At 41.9% G+C, this 19,905-nt stretch overlaps 1 protein-coding gene across 5 annotated transcripts in view; it reads right to left on the reverse strand.

The window, feature by feature from the left end:
* nfic (nuclear factor I/C) overlaps positions 1 to 19,905 on the reverse strand; it is a 142,300-nt gene that overhangs the window by 84,525 nt on the left and 37,870 nt on the right. For all 5 annotated transcript variants that reach the window (XM_046870942.1, XM_046870941.1, XM_046870939.1 and 2 more), the window contains exon 2: positions 9,744 to 10,275. In XM_046870942.1, the coding sequence (XP_046726898.1) occupies positions 9,744 to 10,275 (532 nt within the window). The remainder of the gene's footprint in view (positions 1 to 9,743; positions 10,276 to 19,905) is intronic.

Consider the following 19,905-nt stretch of genomic DNA (forward strand, 5'->3'; position numbering starts at 1 on the left):
CATCTGTAGCAAAACTGCACAAGCTAAAGGAAATTCTCATGGATATAATCGCTGAAAGAGACTGAAAGAGGAGAAGAAATCGATTTGGTTGCAGATACTCTTACAGATATAGAAGACGGACATCGTGAGAAAAGGTCTGCTAAAACACTTCAAAACAGTCATTGAACTTTTTCTTGAACCATTTCTACTTTTTACTTTTCTTTCCTGTAGAATTTGCACAAAATTGCCTTCATTTCAAATCCCCAGAAAAAACGTAACGTTTGAGAAAGTGCAGGGGAAAACCCGTGGTCATTTTATGAGGTTATTATCTATGCTTCTGCTAGAGGTGATGTGTGCGGGTGGTGCGGCTGTGGCTTCAGTGAAAGGTGTTGAATTCTGTTCATTGGGTTTCATGCTTCAGTTTTTATTCTCGCTGTATGAGATTCTTGTCGCTGATGAAGTGACCGAACCCTACCTAACCTCACCTATTCCATAACGTTAATGCAAATATAAACGGCTAAAACTTCTGCCGCATTTATTGAGTAAATAAACTAATTGCTGTGGTGTAAGAGGAATAAAGCATTTCAAAGTACACCGTTAAAAGAAATGAATCATCTTCAGGGTGTTATTACTGTAGTAACTCCACTCTGGTTTGGATCACATCACACAACGCTGATTGTTTTTCTATAACCGCATGCCCCGGCTTGTTTTATTGCTCATATAGCAGATTTAAGGCACGCAGACAGACAGGCGTGCTTTAGCCAATTTCAAAAGTCCTTCACGTGTTTATCTTTCCATTCATGTTATCTTTACGTGTCCGGCTTCGATATCACTCCCCGCGCCGCAGTGTAGGGACTGAGAAGGTGGAGGAGGCGCCGGAGCCCGGACAGGAATCCCAGACCCATTAAGTTATTGAGCGTGGACAGACACAGTGCGTGGGCGGGAACGCTGCAGCTCTATAGATCTCTGGCGAGGCAGACAGGATACAAGACATGAGCTCCATATAAGAGCTGCTCTAATGAGAAGCAAGTGGGAGCGATGGAAGAAAAGTGAATGGAAAAGAGAGAGAGAGAAAGAGAGAAGGTCAGAGAAGGGTTACCTCATACTGTGAAACGTTACCACGATGCACTCTAGCAATATTGCCCCAGGTGCATTCACACCCGTAAAACTTTTTCAATTTGATCCAAACTGAGAGAAAGATGACGGAAAGAGATAAAGAGAGTGTGAACGAGGGCAAAAGCAATATATAGATGAAACTGTGTAGAGCATCTCACCAGGGTTGCAGAAGAAAGTACCCCCTTTATAGACATGCATTGAAATTGTACAAAAATTTGACTAAATTTTTTGTTTAGCCCAGCAATCAAGCAGCTAGCTAAATTCTTTACTATAAATTAATAAAAATTGTTGAATATACACGATTTTTATATGATAACATCCTGTGTGCTGATAGCATCCTTCAACTGCTGGATTAAATAAAGTTTAGTCAAATTTCTGACTGCAAGAAAAATCTGATGCGCTCTACGGAGTCAAGAAATATTAAATTCTTAAATTGAAAGCGTTTAATTTTTAATTCAAGTCCTGTATCTTCAAGGAAATGACGTTAGTGAAATTTTAGTGCACGTTTACTGAGGGGGTTCTTCTTGCAGTCAAGAGCAATAAAACAGCTGGATAATTAGCATAACTAGCGCACGAGCTAAAGTTCATATTACAGAGTTTTAAATCTTAAAGACCATAACATGAAAGATTTTCTTTCTTGCTCTGGAAATAACAAGTGACATCCTTCACTATGAAGAAATATCCTAATAGGATTTCCAGCTAGTAAGCAAGCCATTTTTGAAAACATGTGCTAGCTAGCGTGCAGTCATTTTGCTAGTAGTGCTACACAAACTAGCTCTCACACTCTCACACTCTCACACCAAAACCATGTTGGTGGGATTCGTTTGCTGCTGGGTAGCAAAAGGAAACCTCGCAAGAAAAAGTGCGGTCGTCGTTATATCTTTATTGTGCTTCTATTATAATATGTTGAGCTTCTTTTATTTAGACTTTGCTTGAGGTCTTGTTTTCTTCAGGAAACTAATACTTTCTTCCTGTTCGCATGAAATAACTTGCTAGTTATAAATAAACCGGGAATGCTAGCTAGCTATCTAATGATAGCTCAAGCTAGCATGTGTAACTCCACCACAGCACCACAGCAGGAAACCACAAGTTCTGACTTTTTTCATGGAAATAAGTTTATTTCATCTATAGAAAATAATTTTTCATTAAAAAATATAATAAGACAAAACTAGTGGGACACTTGACTTTTCCCAGGCATTTATGTTTTTTCATAAAACTGCTACCACCAAGCTGGAGGCACAAAATTCTATAGTTTAATTCAATTTGATTCAATTTGATTCAATTAATTACAATTTTATTTGTATAGCAATTTTAGCAATAGACATTGTCCCAAAGCAGCCTTATAGAGATAAATAGATTAGGAATATAAATCTTCAGTTTATAAGTCAGTCCCTATAAGGTTAGACCTAATGGGCAACAATTAGGGACAATGTTGAGAGAACAATTTTTTTAATTCAATTCATTTCAATTCAAAACTCCCTGAGATGGCATGAGGAAAAAACCTTGAGTGACACCCTGAGTGAAACCGAATGCCCATTCATTACAGTTAAGGTGTACTGTACAGTGAATTCTTCATTGACAGGATATTCACCGATTTTTCTTTTCTGAACCAGTTTAATGTACCGAAAACGAAACACACTTTTTCCTTCGCTCCTCTCGTTTAAAATCAAGAAAGAAATCGCGATTGAAAGCGAAAAACAGAACGCGAAACCGTGTGTCATGATGAGAAAGATTTTACAGAAAGTTACACGCCGCTGATGTGCAAGGCCCCTTCCATAAACGCTAACTAAGCAATAAAAGTAACATTGCCATGGCAACGATTGCGTGAGCGACGACGTAATTGCGTAGGGTTGCATTGCTACTATTAGAAAAGGCCGCTTGTTCGGAAAAACCAATCGGCACCGATTACACTATTTTACGGTACATTTCCATGTCAATTTGCTATCCAATAAAACGTATCAACAAAAAGATTTATAACATGAAATGATACGGAATAATTAAATAATAAGAAGCTTTATACTTGTCACATGTACAGCAGAGTCAAATTCTTTCTTCGGATGTCTCAGTGATGTTTGGAAGCTGGGGGCAGAACAAATGGTCAGCCATGATAAGTGTCCCAGGAGCACTGACGGTTAAGGGTCCTGCTCAAGGGGTCCAAGAATGGCAGCTCGGCAAAACAGGGGCTTGATCCCCCAACCTTCTGATCAGCAACCTTAACCACTGAGCTACCACTTCTTTTAAGGGTGTCCATCGAAACACTAAGTGGTCTCCAAATAAAGCAGTACAGTAGGATGTCAGGATGAATCCGGCGGATTCGGAAAGAAGAAAGGGACAGGACCACTAGTCACTAATGGAGGTCCAGCAAAAAAAGCTGTTCACCAAAACCTGTTCCAGCATGACAATGCCCCTGTGCATAAAGCCCGCTCATAAAGATCTGATTTCCATAATTTAGAGTGGAAGATCTTCGGCTACAGAATTCCAACCCTATTGAACACCTTTGGGATGAATTTGTCATGCTGACTGCACCCCAGGTCTCCTTACCTCACCTACATCAGTACCTGACTTTACTAACATTCTGAGAGCTGAATGAATCTCCAGGAATCCCCCAAGAATCTAATGGAACATCTTCCCTGAAAATGTGGAACAGGAAGCGCAAATCTTATGATCAGGTGTCCTCAAACGTTTGTCTATTGGGGAGAAATTGGGAAAAATCTAAACGCTGTGCCTTTAAATGTAGCGCCGAAGGAACATCTCCCTCTACTGGAGACTGGTGAGCCGCTGAACTTGACCTGAGCTGACCCTCGTCCTCCCATCCCTCCCAAATTTCCGCTGCCGGAGCACTGGAGTGCATTCCTGCCTCTCTGTGTTTACCGTGTGTGTGTGTGTGTGTGTGTGTGTGTGTGTGTGTGTGTGTGTGTGTGCAGGAACGCCCTGCTCTGACTTACAGTGTATGTGAACTGACCGTAGAGATATGTGTTTTTATTTTTTTCCTTTTGTCCCTCCTTGCACACCATAGAGAGAAGGAGGGACAAGAGAAGGAAGGAAGAGGAAGGACGAATCCTGCAGGACGAGTGCAGGCTCTCTATCGCTCCAGCCTGGTGTCGCTCTTTAGTCAAACCACCATGCCATTTGTTTTGACATGTCTTCATGCCAGATTGATTCCAGTGATTGAGAAATTTAGCAGGAAAGAGGGGGGAGCAAGAGGAAAGGAGAGAGGGAGAAAAAGAGAGCGAGAGAGAGAGAGAGAGAGAGAGAGAGAGAGAGAGAGAGAGAGAGAGAGAAATTAAGGCAGATTATAATCCTGTTGAAAGAAAAGACACACTGTGCTGTGACACAACAGATAATGATTATGTATTTGTGATTGAAGGCACACTTCAGTGACAGTGTGTGTGTGTGTGTGTGTGTGTGTGTGTGTGTGTGTGTGTGTGTGTGTGTGTGTGTGTGTGTGTGTGTGTGTGTGTGTTATTGGAGCCAACGGTCCATGTGGATTCGGGGTGAAAGGGTAAAAGGGAGAGCAGCGTGGGTAACGCTTCATTAGCAACATTCAAAAAACAGAGACAAGACAAGACTGAACCACAACACACCCACACACACACACACACACACACACACACACACACACACACACACACACACACACACACACACACAGTACACATCACTGGCTGAGCAATTATTACCACTGATCCAAGTAAGAGAGACAAAAAGGCTCACAAAGAAAAAAGAATGAAAGAAAGAAAGAAAGAAAGAAAGAAAGAAAGAAAGAAAGAAAGAAAGAAAGAAAGAAAGAAAGAAAGAAAGAAAGAAAGAAGGGACAGAGAAAGAGAGAAAAAGGAAATAAAGACAGCGACCAAAGGGACCAACAGCAAAAGAAAGAGAAAAGGACACAGAGAGAATAGAGCAAGAGAGAGACCGAAAAGAGAAAAGAGAAAAGAGTGAGAGCAATGGACACTGAGAGAAAAAGAGCGAGAAAGAGAACGAGAATAGGGACACAGAGAGAAAGAAAGAATAAAAAAGGACACAGAGAGAGAGAGAGAGAGATTGACTGTAAGAGAGAAAAGGGACAGAGAAAAAGTGAGCGAGTGAGAGAAATGGACACTGAGAGAAAAAGAGCGAGAATAGGGACACAGAGAGAAAGAGTGACTGAAAGGAACAAAGTGAAAAAAAGAGGGACACAGAAAACACAGTACTTAAACACTGCGCAGAAAGAGAGAGAGCGAGAGAGAGAGAATAGAGAGAGAGAGAGAGATTTAAATGGCATATTTGCCCCAGACAGCATGGGTAATTCGTTACAGAACACCACAGTGTACATTTTATTCGTTTCTCTTCACGTCTGCGGCTCATGTTCTTCTGCAGGTAATGGGACAAAAATAAATGTGTCTCGTCACGTCCCCGAATTGGAAAACTGACTGACTGTTACAAAAAAGCACCGGCACCGGAGACTCCTTCTGTGTTTCTTTGGAAAAAAAAACATGTTCGAGTCTCTGCGAATGAACCGTTGCTATGGAAACGATAATAATAACACAAATCGAAACCTTACGACCAATCAGAATCGAGAACGGAACACTGTGGGACGGAAAAGTCCTGCATGGAAGGAATGATTGCACTGCAGCTTTAAGAATGAATGCTGAATGCTGGGATATCTCTCTCTCCCCCTCTCTCTCTCTCTCTCTCTCTCTCTCCCCCTCTTTCTATCTCTCTCTCTCCAGCTCCTTATCTTTCATTTTACAGCCAAGGCTTTGTAGGCCACTCGGATGGTCAGGTGACTCTCGGGCCGCCTCTCTGACCCAGACAAGTGCGTCTGAAGGTCGAGAGGGTGAAAAGGAGGGAAGGAGGGAGGTTTCTTTCTCTCTCTCTTTTTTTCTCTCAGTCCTTCCCCTCTCTTTCTCTTAGAGACCTTCTCTTAACCGCTCCTGTGACGCTTCTTACAGATGTGTGTGTGTCCAGTGAAATAATTCGGCTCCTGGTGTCCCATCTGATTAATGTGTACTCTTTTAAACAGACACACACACACACACACACACACACACACACACTTTTATGCGCTCAGGAGTGCACTTTTGGAGGCCGTGGTGTGTTTTGTTGCGTCGGATTTCCTTACCCAGTACAGGGAGTTTTACTGAAGCCGGCATAGAGGAGAAAAAAAAATACGGATTCAGAGATGAAAAACTGCGATTCATCAGTGGGGGGAATTCAACAAACACGCTCACTCACCACACTGTGAGTCACTCCTGCCACACACACACACACACACACACACACACACACACACACACACACACCTCATCATTCTGAAACGCAGACCACTCTGGAGCATCGACTTCTTGCTACTTCTGCAGTCGTGCATGCAAACTGCAGCTGCACAAGCCGTCGCTCGTTCACTACGTAACATCGTGCATACATATTCTTGCCAAAACAACTGGCCAGATGTGCACATCCCGATAGTTTGCACGACACATCCACATAAAAAAGCACACGTTTAATGTGGAGGAACAGAAATCAAACTCGCTGCCTTTCTGAACGCTAGGAATGCGTTTACATTTATGGCATTTGGTAGAAATACACTTATACAAATCAACTAACAATTATCTTTCTTTTTTAACACAACTAAGTGTTTATGAGTTAAGACCCTTGCTCAAGGGTCCAACAGCGACAACCTGGGTGGCATTTGAAAATAATCGACAACGGTCCTTCTACCGGTCCTTTTTTTTTGGGTTAAGAGAAAAAAGATGCCACAGAAAATAACAAGTTACACTAGTTATTGCTTAGTTAGTTACACTAACTAAGCAATAATAGTAACATTGCCGTGGCAACCAATGTGTGCAACGACGTAATTGCGTACGTAGTGTTGCGTTGGTACTATTGGAAAAAGCTGCTTATCTGGAAAACCGATCTATACCGATTAGCGGCTGAAGGATCAGGGCTCTCTATTATACTATAATTAAAAAACCGTTTCGTGCTTAAAACATATCAATAAAAAGATTTATAACACAAAATTATTCAAAATAAATGAAAAGAAAGATGCTTTATATCTGTCACATGGACATTACAGCAAAATTCTTTCTTAGCGTATACCAGCGATGTTAGGAAACAGGGGTCAGAGCGCAGGGAAGCCATGATACAGCGCCCCTAGAGCACAGAGGGTTAAGCTGCCAAGAGTGGCACCATGGTGATATCGGGGCTTGAACCCGCAACCTTCTGATCAATAACCCAGAGCCTTAATTACTGAGCTACCACTTTCGCTATATTAAGATAAAATATCGCACTTGAACTAGGAGACCCAGACCTGCGTCAACATCACAATGCAAACCCTGTGTACATAGCCAGCTCCATGAAGATATACTTTACGCATGGGTTGGAGCGAAAGATCTCCTGCTGATTTCTCATGCTGACTGCACCCCCAGGTTTCCTCACCTCACCTACATCAGTATCTGACTTGTGGCTGAATGAATCTCCACAAATCTCCACAGAAAATCTAGATCATCTAGTCTTCTCAGCAGAGTGGAGGTTTTTATAACAGCAAATGTAGACAAAATGTGGAATGGGATGTTAGAAAGGACAAACCAAATCTTATGGTCAGGTGTCCACAAACGTTTGTCCGCACAGTGTATAATCCAGTCCTATTTGTTACTGAGTACAAATTGCTGCTGAGTACAAATAATGTTCATTCTTTAAACCTGTGTTTCTTAGATCTTCCGTATTTTCCTCGCTTCTGAAGTTAAACCTGAAGATCTGCCCTTTTTTGGAAGCATTTTAGACGTGGCTTATTAGTGCTGATTAACATCCCTCGCTCTATCTCTCGCAACGTCTCCTGTTCGTAGAAAGAGATGACTCAGGCTGGGGTTTTTTTTTTTTCTCAGAAGGGTATCCTCCGTGATTTGCACCAAAGGTGCACAACTGTCACCTTGCAGCTATTCAGGGCAAATGGTATGCTGTACAGAGATTTCTTTGTACTGTAATTTTGCTGGTTTTTAATATCCCTTATTGTAAACCTTTCCTAAAATACAGGAAAAATGTGTATTTTAAACTTAGAACTAAAAAAATGCAGCATTCCCGACATTCAGTGTAAAGCTGCAGCAGGCATGTTCAGCTAAAATACACTATAATAAAATTTTGCGTTCATTCAAACTCAAAAAAAACCCAAACCTATTTCAGCATGGTGATGCCCCTGTGCACAAACTGAGCTCCTTGAAAATCTGGTTTACATGCTTTGGAGGGGAAGATCTGCTGCTATAGAGCTCTGATCTCATCCCTACTGAACACCTTTGGGATGAATTGAAAAACTGACTGCACCCCAGACCGCCCTTGTGGTTGATAAACACAAATGTCCTTTCTGAAACCTTCTTTCTCCACAGTTTGTATGGGTACCATGTCCTTCACTATGCAATGAGTTATTGCAGTTGTTATTGTTATTGCAATTGTCTTAAAATTTTTTTGCTCGTCTTGTCATAAAGAGTACCGGCAGAGAATGAAGACTTTATTGTATGCTTTGTGGGAGCCGTGCTCGACTTCCCATGTATGCCGCCTCCGGGAATATCATTTGTAAACACCACTGCGTGTTCTTCGTCTCTTGTGTGAATGTATGATATATGCCGTACAGTAATTTATGTATACAGTACTTTACTGTATTACCATTGTTTTCATTTAATAATTAACAATTATATTTTTATTAATAAATTTCATTCGTTATCCACAAGAGACCGGGAAAATCAGCGAAACAAATTACTAATGTGGGAAATGCAATTCCACGGTAAACCAGGGGCGCGAGATTCGTAAAGGATTACTGTATTCGCGCAAATGCGTTGTTCAAGAGATTGCTGGTGTTTCCACCTTTGGCTACAACATAGCGACACAAATTGCATAGTATTATTTGTTGGTCAATGTGCGAGATTTTGATCCCAATCCAGTTCCATAAGACAGAGGAACCCCACCTCTTTTTAACCAATTCTTCCTCGTGCTCTTAAACATGACTTTTTGAGTGTTCGCTCGTCTTGTTCAATATTGCCGTGCCTATTGTTAAATCTCACAAGCTCACAAACTCGTGCAACTCAGGGTCAAAATCCTTGACACTGGGCAAATGAGGTACTAAGGTGCAAGTCCTAGAAACAAGAGTAACAAGACACTACGGTGCACCTTGGGGTAGAATTCCTTAAAACTGGGGTAAAAAGAGACTAAAATGCACCTCAAGGTAAAAAACATTGACACTGAGCAAATGAGGTACTAAGGTAAATAGAAACTGAGATAATGCAGTACTATGGTGCATCCTAAGGTACAAGTTCTTAAAATTGGGGTAAAATAGGCTATAATTGCACCTCAGGGTAACTGGGATAACAAGGTACTAAGGTGCACTTCGGGGTAACTGCAAACTGTATTACATTGCTAGTGTGTGTGTTTGAGTAGGGGGTTTGTGCTCTATTAAGTTGGACACAGTAGAGGACAAAAAGTTGAAAACGTTCAGCCTCTGATTCTGTAGCATAATTTTCAAGTTGTAAAAGTTGTAAAGATTGCCAAACTGAACAATACGATATAATGAATATGTAACGGTATCCACAGTATAGCAAAATCCTTAATATGGCACTTTCATACAGTTCTATACAGTATATCGCCCACCCCTGTTAGAGGTATACCATGCAAGCATGCAAACTCACCTCTCTCCTGCACAAAGTAGGCCAGGTAGAGATCCAGCTCCTTGACTGAGACGCTGATGTGGTGCGGCTGGACGCACAAGATGTGGTTGGAGCACTGCGGACCCTTCACCAGGCGCTCACCGTCCGTGCTTTCCAAAGGAATCCCCTTGAACAGGATCACCATGACCAGGTCAAGTCTCCACACCTTGTCGGCTTGCCTCAGGCAGTCGATCCTTCTCATCTTGCCCTTCTGGTCAGGGTTGGAGAGCACGCAGCAGGGTGCCTTCTTTCCTGTGATGGAAAGAACAAAGTCCTCGCGGCACTCGGGCCGGATGTCCTTGCGCAGCTTGGCAAGCAGGCGTGACGCCCACTTCTGCTTGACCTCAGGCTTTTCGCCCAGCAGCTCATCCTTGACGGCGCGCTCCTCGTCTTTGGTCATGCGCTTCTCATGCTTTTTGAAGTACTTGCGTTTGCGCGCCTGAAGGTTGAACCAGGTGTAGGCAAAGGCTCGGACATGCGGCAGGAGCGCCTCAATGAACGGATGGAACTCATCCTGTAGGGAAAAAGGAAGACAGGAAATGAGTTTAGGACTTAAAACTCAGATTCATTAAATAAGTCCATAAACTTTCAAACAAGAGGTACTGAGGAGCATCTCAGGGTACCAATCCATAAGATTGTGCAAACGAGGTAATAAAGTGCATCTAAAGATACACATACTTTAAGCTGGGGTAAAAAGGGTCTAAGGTGCACCTTAGGGTAATAATGAGGTACTAAGGTTCAAGACCTAGAGACCAGAGTAACAAGGTACTACAGTGCACTTCAGGGTACAAATCCCTAAAATTGCAGTAAAAAGGGTCTAAAGTGCACCTCAGGGTAAAAATCCTTGAGACTGGGGTAAAAGGAGTCTAAGGTGCACCTCAGGGGAAAAATCCTTAAAACTGAGGTAAAAAGAGACTAAAGTGCACCTCAAGGTGAAAATTCTTGAAACTGGGGTAACAAGTTACTACAGTGCAGCTCATGGTACAAATCTTTCAAACTGGATTAAATCGAGACTAAAGTGCATCTTAGGGTAAAAATCCTTGAGACAGGGTTAAAAAGATACTAAGGTGCACCTAAGGGTACAAATCTTTGAGACTGGGGTAGGGGGTACACCATGGGGAAGAGCAGTATCCTCAAGTTTAAAGTTTATGTAATAGACTTAAAAAAAAAAACTAATTGAATACAGTGATATTTAATTATAAAAGTTCTTCACTTCTTCACAGGTGAATGGCAATTAGAAAAGACTTGAACTAGCCTCCTTCCTCCCACCTTTCCCCATTGCTTGTGATTTATTTCAAACATATTTTTGTTCGTTTGCACGGCAAGTTCCTGAAATATTTCCCTCCATTTATATTCCGCCAAATCGGAGCAAAAAAAAACAAAAAAACGGTGTTTTCCAGTAAAAAAAAAAAAAAAAAACATTCCAGCCCGCAGCAGTTCATTGTCGTAGCATAACCACAGCCAGGCCTCATTTATCCAATTAGCTTTTGTTGACTATTTTCCGTCTTAGCGGTGAGTTTCGACAACAATACACATGTGTACGCCTTCGAGGCTGTTCGCCGACCGCAGGTCCTCCTCTGTTTAGAGCAGCAGCATTACGTTTGGCTTTGCTAATCGCTTCCATACTTTGTGCAGTTGCATCGCTTAATGCCAGCAACGATGCTAGCTGTGGCGGTGGTGGTGTGCCAGTAAAAAAAAACAACAACAAGAAAAAAAAGAAAGAAAGAAAGCGCTGACTAAACATGTATGTAGAGCCGTTAGAAAACAAGCATCATATGCATCTGAAACTGTTTGCGTGTGTATGAGTGTATGTGTGTATAAATGTGTGTGTGTGTGTACATACATAGTCATAGCGAGAGCCATGATGTCTTAAAAAAAAATTCCGTGTATTAGTAATCTGTTTGCATAGAAGTTGAAATTGAGGTCATAATCAGTCACGATGATCGATTATACGACACGGCGACCCGAGATCTTCAGTGTTACCCTCTGCATTCCGTCCGGGACGACGATGCCTACGGAGGAGCAGGAAAATAAAGTGCGTCTCATTTCCGAAGCAGCGTAAAAGATGTAGAGGACAAAATAGAAATAAGCACTGGAGGCGGTTCAGAGTGTATTAATACGAGTGCTATATAATAAATAACAGCAGTGATATATTATATTATTGGCAAAATGAATAAACTATCTATTTGATATATATTAAGTGTTTATATGAGTTGCTATATACTTCCTGGCAGCTCAAACTGATCCAGACGTTTGTCCTCTGACCTTTGTCTCATCAACAAGGGGAGCAAAAAACAGCTATCTACCGATTTTCTGTCTTAGCCGTATTCCATAGTGAGCAGCATCCGAACATGACGGGACACGACCTCAACTATTAATCATCAGAAACTGTAAAAAAAAAAAAACTCTTCTTTCAGTGTGCTGCATTTTCCCATCAAATAAAGACATCACTTTAATTCTCGATCCTTAAATTTTTATATTTCATGCCCTGCCTCTGTCCTGCTGGTGTCCCGGCTTAGATCTGCTCATGTCTCATCCTGCGTATGTTCTGCTTGGTCAACATCCTGCCTCTATCCTTCTAATGTCCCCTCTGTCCTGCCCATATCCTGCTTCTGACCTGCTTCTGTCCTGCATCTGTCTTGCTCATGTCCTACCTTTTAATACCCTTGCTCATGTTCTGCCTCTGTGTCCTGGCCCTGCCCCATCCGACTCGTGCCCTACCTCCGTCCTGATCATGTCCTGAATCTGTCCCACTCATACTCTGCCTCTGTCCCGCTCATACTCTGCCTCTGTCCTGCTTGTGTCCTGCCTCTGTCCCGCTCATGTCCTGCCTCTGTCCCGCTCATACTCTGCCTCTGTCCCGCTCATACTCTGCCTCTGTCCTGCTTGTGTCCTGCCTCTGTCCCGCTCATACTCCGCCTCTGTCCTGCTCGTGTCCTGCCTCTGTCCCGCTCATGCACTGCCTCTGTCCCGCTCATACTCCGCCTCTGTCCTGCTCGTGTCCTGCCTCTGTCCCGCTCATACACTGCCTCTGTCCTGCTCGTGTCCTGCCTCTGTCCCGCTTATACTCTGCCTCTGTCCTGTTTTTCTCACCTGTTTAATTCGATGAAAATCAGAACAGCAATTAAATGATGTGTAGTTGCAATATTTCTCATCAAAAACTTTTCAGCAAGTGACAAATCACACATCGACTAACAGATAATTGCCGCTTTCCTTCAATAAACATTCAAAGCACACAAACACTTTTCCCAAATTGATAATGAATGAAAATCTAATATCAGCACGTTCCAAGTCTGGATTTCAAACGCTACTGATGACAACGGCAACATTTTAAAACCAGAACAGACATGAGATTGAGAGAGAGAGAGAGAGAGAGAGAGAGAGAGAGAGAGAGAGAGAGAGAGAGAGAGCGAGAGCATGAAAAAGAAAAAAGAAAGAAGGAAAGAAAGAAAGAAAGAAAGAAAGAAAGAAAGAAAGAAAGAAAGAAAGAAAGAAAGAAAGAAAGAAAGAAAGAAAGAAAGAAAGAAAGAAAAGAGATAGACACAAAGGCAGAACAAGTGGAAGAGATACAGGCAGATAGAAGAGCAAAAGTGAGTCAGAGAGGAAATTTATATAAAAAGTTCAAACACAGGAAAGAAAAAGAATTAAAGAATTAAAGAATTAAAGAAAGAAAGAAAGAAAGAAACAAAGAAACAAAGAAAGAAAGAAAGAAAAGAAAGAAAGAAAGAAAGAGGGGGAACTGAGGCAGTGTAAAGTAAGAGACAGAGAGAGAGAAAAAGCAAAAGGCTAAAAAAAGAGACAGAATACAGTTAAATGAGTGTAACTAAATATGACTATTAAAAAGCACAGATCCGATGCAATCAGTTGTTCATCTCCCATAAGCACCAACACTAAACTATTCCAGTCGCACAAACTCTCTTCTTCTGAAAACACAACGCAACACTACACAACATCCCCATCCAGGGGGGAACTCGCTCTTAACTGGGTCCTGTACCAACAGCACCCAACCAAACCCAACCTGACTCTCCCAACCCCACAGTGAAGCAACATATAACACACCCAACACCACTGCCAACAACACAGATTCCCGCTATGCCGTCGATACACCTCATTCTCACACGTCATTCTAGAGGAAAACATGCGCATTCTGACATTTGCCAATAAACTCTGCAAGTTCTGAAGAAGCCTGTTTCGCCTCGTCCTCATGGCAGACAGAGCCAAAGGCTCTTGAAACCTCTTCAAGAAAAATCTTACTTGGAAGAGGTTTCTCAACCAGTGCTAAGAGAAGTGGTAGCTCAGTGGAAACATGTTGGACTTCTCCCAGGAAGGTCATGGGTTCAAATCCGAGCATCACCAAGCTGTCAATTGCTTAGTTTTATTATTGAGATAACTGTCAGTTTATTTGGCAAATGTCGGAAACACCAGTCCACACCAACCTCTACTACAGACATAAGAATTTAAGAAAAGTAATACAGAAAGAAATGCCCTGGATAAACCTGCTGGACATCAGTGGGGTCCCTGCACTCTATTTTGAGATCTGTGGCTCCACACCATCTATCAGAAAAGAAGACCACCAACAGGGTGACTTTTATTCGGGTAGTGCAAACATTAATGGTCTCTGGGGTGACTCAGTGACTCTGGGGTTTTCAGGTGCAGTAATGTTCCTGGGGTTTGAAACACATTAACGTCAGTACTAGTTTGAGAAACAGTGCATCATATGGAAATCTCCAACCAGCAGCACTGCTGTTTTTAAAAACCGACACTGACAAATGACGGACAATGAACATAATAGTGATGGATCATTCATGAGTCTTTAATGTGACTCAGAAGAACAAGTCGTCTCAAAGAGTGATTCGTTCATTGTCTGCTGGACATGCAGACAATCTTGTGTACAGGAAACAGAATTGAGTAGTTCATCTGGTCCGAGGCCTTAGTTCTTTTGTCACATGACTCCCAAAGATGCTATGCAGTTAATATGCAGTTATGCATATAAATTATTTGAATTACAGTCAATGTTGATGTATGCAGACGTGTTGGGGATCTGCTAATTGAAAATATAACATTTTATTATATTCTTTTATTAATAGAACGAAATGAACTAAAAGATTTAACCATTTTGATGAACAAGATTTAAAGAACCAAGTCACTAAAATGATCCGATCTTCCCATCACTAGAACATACACTATATTTTCAAAAGTTTGCAAACACCTAGTCATAAGTATGGTTTGTGATTATTGAGCATTCCACATTTAGTCCTAATTTGCTCTTAGAATTCCCTCCACTATTCTGGGAAAATTTAGGTGTGCTGATGTAGGTGAGGTCAGTGTTTCTATTCATCCCAAAGGTGTTCAGTAGGGTTGAGATCAGAGCTGAATAGCAATCCACTCAAGATCTGCATAGATATAGGCTTTGTGCACAGGGGCATTGTCATGTTGGAGCAGCTTTGGGTTTCCAAGTTCATGTGAATGCAAAAGTTTATTACACTGCATCCAAAGACGTCCTATACAATTGTTTGCCTCCAGCATTGCGGTAACAGTTTGAAAAACAACCCCATATATTGCAGGAAAGGTCAGGTGTCCGCAAACTTTTGGCAAAATAGTGTAATGTGCAAAGGAAAAAAGAAACATCTCCAATTAGGACAGAAAATAATTGACAGACAGGAATGTATTTCTCGCGTTACCCATTTTTAAAGATCGCGTAACCAATAAGTAAACAGACGCAAAAAACTAGCAACTCGTCGTACTGTACCAATAGCATAACCACTACTGCATACTCAGAGATATTTTCCAAAACAGAAAACCATCAAGATTTATTCAAGTGAGTCAGATTCATTTACAATGAACGAACCCTGGCAGGTCCTCACAATGAGACCAAAACTAAATGTAAAATATGAGGTCGTTTTTATGTCCCGCGATTTGGACTGTCTTACATGTAGTATGAGTTCAAAGCAATCAGTATATGGGTAAATAGATTGAGAGGCCCGGTCCTGGGCTTCACACGGTATTTTCCAGGATTGCAGTCTGTAATCAGGGCTGGAGGATTACATGTAGTATAAGAGTGATTCAGTTACTATATAAACTTTCCAAAGTTGGAGTGAAAAAAAATTTAAAGAGAAAAAGTAAGAGACCTTAAGGGGAGGTTTGATAAGGAGAGTTGGACTGCCAGAGAGACTGATGGAAAGCAGGGATCCGGTCTGAGACAATAGGCAAAAAAAAAGAAAATGTGAATGGATAAGATAAAGTCTGCGGCGATTGAAGCTCTGAGATCATCATGCAAAGCGCTGATCTCGGCTAGCATAACGCTAGCACTCAAGGAAAGAGTGTCTTCTTGGTCTTTATTGACCTGTTTGCCTTTTCCTTTTGACAGATTAAAAGCGATTGAAATCCCAAAACAGTTTGATAAACAAATTCTGTCAGAAGCCAACAAAAGCACTGAGGTTTTTAAGACAAAACTGCAACCCCGGGTTATTTTACCCTAAAAACAACTGTTGTAGTCGAGCATGCTCAGAGAAGCCCAGGGATGAGTTACAGTCTCAAAGTGCTTCATTTTGCCAGAGGGCCAGAGGGAAATCAAAGCTCCTAAAATGGAGCGCAGGTTTACAGACAGGCCCTAGTCCCAGCAGATGGCCAAGTGTGTACGTCCTCAACGTCTGAATAGAACTGCTCTCATTACACCAGCTTCAGCACAGGCAAGCCTATCTAACACTCCTCTAGTGAAAATAAACATTCATTAGGGTTTCCTCCACCTAGCAGCCTCAAATGATACAGCTGGGACCACTCGAAGTTCAGCCAAGGCACGAGATAAACCTTGGTGCTGAAGAGAGAAAATAGCCAAAAATGAAATAATTTGGACGAGTTTGACTCTAGAGTTACAGCACTATTAAACTGGAGTCTGCAAGATGGTGGAATAAGTACAGTACCGGGTCTACCAAATATCTGACTTCGTAAAGTGCTAGAATTAGAAATGGCTTGGAATTTGCCAAACCTTGGGTTTGCAGAGCTACTGGAGTTAGCCAAGTGCGCACTGTGCGAGTTTGGCCACGTTTTGTAGGCAAATTTTTAAATCCTAAAGAATTCCTATAATCCTGACCCAAAATCTGTATTTTTTTCATGAAATTCTGGCGGTGTCCAAAGATTTCACTCTTTCCTGCAGTGCGACTTTTCAAAAACCCAACTGGAGCGCCAAACCTGATGACGCGATCAGCACGACAACTACAAACCACCCCAGAGAAAAAAAAGGTCAAAACATCAGAAAAGCAAGAAGAGAAACGTATCTAGTTTATGGAGGGGAAAACGAGTGTTTGTATGAAGCTTTTATTATCATGGCGTGCAATTAACAAAATGAACCCTGCAGATTGTTTTTGTTTGCTGCTTGGAAATCTGGGTTTGGCAGGACACTGGAGGGAACTGGATACAACAAAGATAGAACATTTTGTGAGATGTTGGACTTCGATTATCCTGCAGTGTATATAGAAAGTTGTCCATTTACTACACAGAGAGTGTCAAGGGATTGCCTTTTAGAAGGACCTGAATTTACTTGTAGCACTTACACATGAACCTTGCACTACCATTGGATCAGTAGAAGAGATCTAGGAGAAGGAGAACGGTACGGAAATGACGGCCACTCGGAGGTGCTCAATTTAAAATAGCTTGTACTGGAGTTGGCAGAATATTGACTTTAGAAGTTCCCAAATTTATCACACTGGTGTAAGCAGTATAGAAGATCCTGAACTCGTTACCACACTGGAGTTGGCAGGATCCTGGATTTAGAAGGTCTTGAATTTATCATTACACTGGACTTGGCAAGAGTGCTGGATTTTTCAGAAGGTCCTACTTCTGTGATTTACAGTCACGCTGAAATGTAAGCAGTGTTCTACAGGCAGCGGAATTCTCCAAGTGCTGGAGCTAGAAAGGTAATTTTTTCAAATTGCAGGACCCCTCCCTTCCTTGCAGTACTCTGTCTTGTTCCATTATTCTTGGTTGTTTTCATAAGCGCCCCCTCCTTGTAATCCCCCCACTCCTACCCGGCCAACAGTCACCTCTGCTCCACTCTCGCTTCTGTACAACTTCCATCTGTGCAAACCCAAATTTTACAAGCATCTGAGGACAGCCGCACAAACCCCAGTCGTTTTTTTTCTCACTCTCCCTTTTTTCTCTTTCAATCAACCTTTCCACCACCCTTCATTCCTCAACTGCTTAAATCAGTTCTGTCCCTTGATTGCCCTTTCAGAAGATTTAGGAGATTCCGGAAGATCAGGTTGAGAAAGTGATTGTTTAAACTTGAGGTAAACCTGGTGAGAATATTTTTTTCCCCCAAAAAACCTTCTCTTGGTCCCCGGGCTCTCTCATTCCCTCTCTTTCTTTTTGTATTAGGCCTGGCCATACTCCAGAGGAACACTTTGCTTTCCCTATGGTCTTTTTGAGCCCAGACGGTAAAAGTGAGGTGTGCTGAGGATATACTGAGGTCATGAATGGGCTCAAAAGGGGGAAAATAACTCAAGGGGTTCCCTAAACCCTGAGGCTATACCTATAACAAATTTGCACACTGAGGGCTTGAACAATGTGCGGACTTCAACTGCTAGTCCTGGGATTCTCTGATAAAAAGGGGGAAAAGGTTTGGGACAAGATGTCATCAACATGTTGATGAGTTGCAGAGTTGAATGATTTGTGAGATTGAGTTTGTAAATCTTCCATCAATGTTAGGAAGCTGGGGTCAGCCATGATAAAGCCCCCCTGGAGCACAAAGGCTTAAGGGCCTTGCTCAAGGGGCTAAGAGTGGCAGCTTGGTGATACCAGGGCTTGAACTTCGGACCTGTAACCCAGAGCCTTAACCACTGAGCTACAATATTGCTACCATCTATTCTCCTAAAGACACACTAGTATCAAGAAACCAAAAGGTCATTTCTCCTCTAAGGATCAAGCTCCGCAGACATTTTCAAAAAGGAAATTATCAAAGAAAAGAGATACCATAGAATACAAAATAGTATTCCATGGTAAAAGCACCTCCTTATAGCCAATGCAAAACCTTCATATCCCTCAGACTGTGTTGCAAACTTTCAATGAAGAACAGTGATCAATTATGTTCCATAAAATGAGCTAGAATACAACCCACATAATGCCTTCCAAACCTTCACAACCCCTACACCTGTTTCTCTATCAATGTGAAGATCTCTGCGTATTACCTTAGCTGTGGAACAGCTAAAGAGACAAAGCATTTGAAGAAGGTTGCTTCTCAGAACTATGCATTCATTAAGGAATAAAATGCTCCAGGATGTGCTGATAGAAATAAATAATCAATTACTGGATGGTGTGATGAAGTGGAGTTACTGTTACCACAACAGTACTGTTATAAATTTTATTTTCCTTTGACTACACATTCTTGGAAAGTTGTAGCTCAGTGTTTAGGGCGCTGGTTTACTGATTGGAATGTCGGGTGGTTCAAGCCCCAGTATCACCAAGCTGCCACTCCTGGGCCCTTGAGCCAGTCATCTCTGCTCCAAGGGGATTATTGCTGATCCTGCCCTATGACCCAAGCTTCCTAATGAAGCTCTTTAGTGGACATTGTAAAAAGCACCTTTCCCAAAGTGTTCAAAGCTCTTTTAAACTACGCTTACTGACCAACTGTAGAATCTGTACATTTGTGCAATAATGACATGAAACAACTCGAATGCAAGTTAGTAACTGCTACTGTGGGGAGATGGTAGCTCAGTTGTTAAGGCATTGGACTTTAGAGCAGAAGGTCACAAGTTCAAATTTTAAGCACCACCAATCTGCCACTGTTGGGCCCTTGAGCAAGGCCCTAAACCCTGAACTGCTAAGTTGTAAGTCTCTCTGACGTCTGCAAAATTACGTAACTCCTATGCAATTGTTCCCTGACCTTCACTTATACTGGAGACTCCTTATAAAAGTTCTTGTTACTAGACATGTAAGAAATCTGTAGACCAAATATTTGTACTCTAAAGCAGTGGTGCCCAATCCCCAGGACTTTTGATGCATGTCAAGATGCCTCGGTCACATGTCTTACCTACATCCACTACCTTCTTAAAGGGGTTGCTCCGGCCGCTAACACATAATACATTACCGCTAAATTCAAACCCCCAAGCAAGCGAAAAAAAACCCACAGTGGATTCATGTTTATTATTAG

This window comes from Silurus meridionalis, chromosome 17 (genome assembly GCF_014805685.1).
Source record: "Silurus meridionalis isolate SWU-2019-XX chromosome 17, ASM1480568v1, whole genome shotgun sequence".
NCBI lineage: Eukaryota > Metazoa > Chordata > Actinopteri > Siluriformes > Siluridae > Silurus > Silurus meridionalis.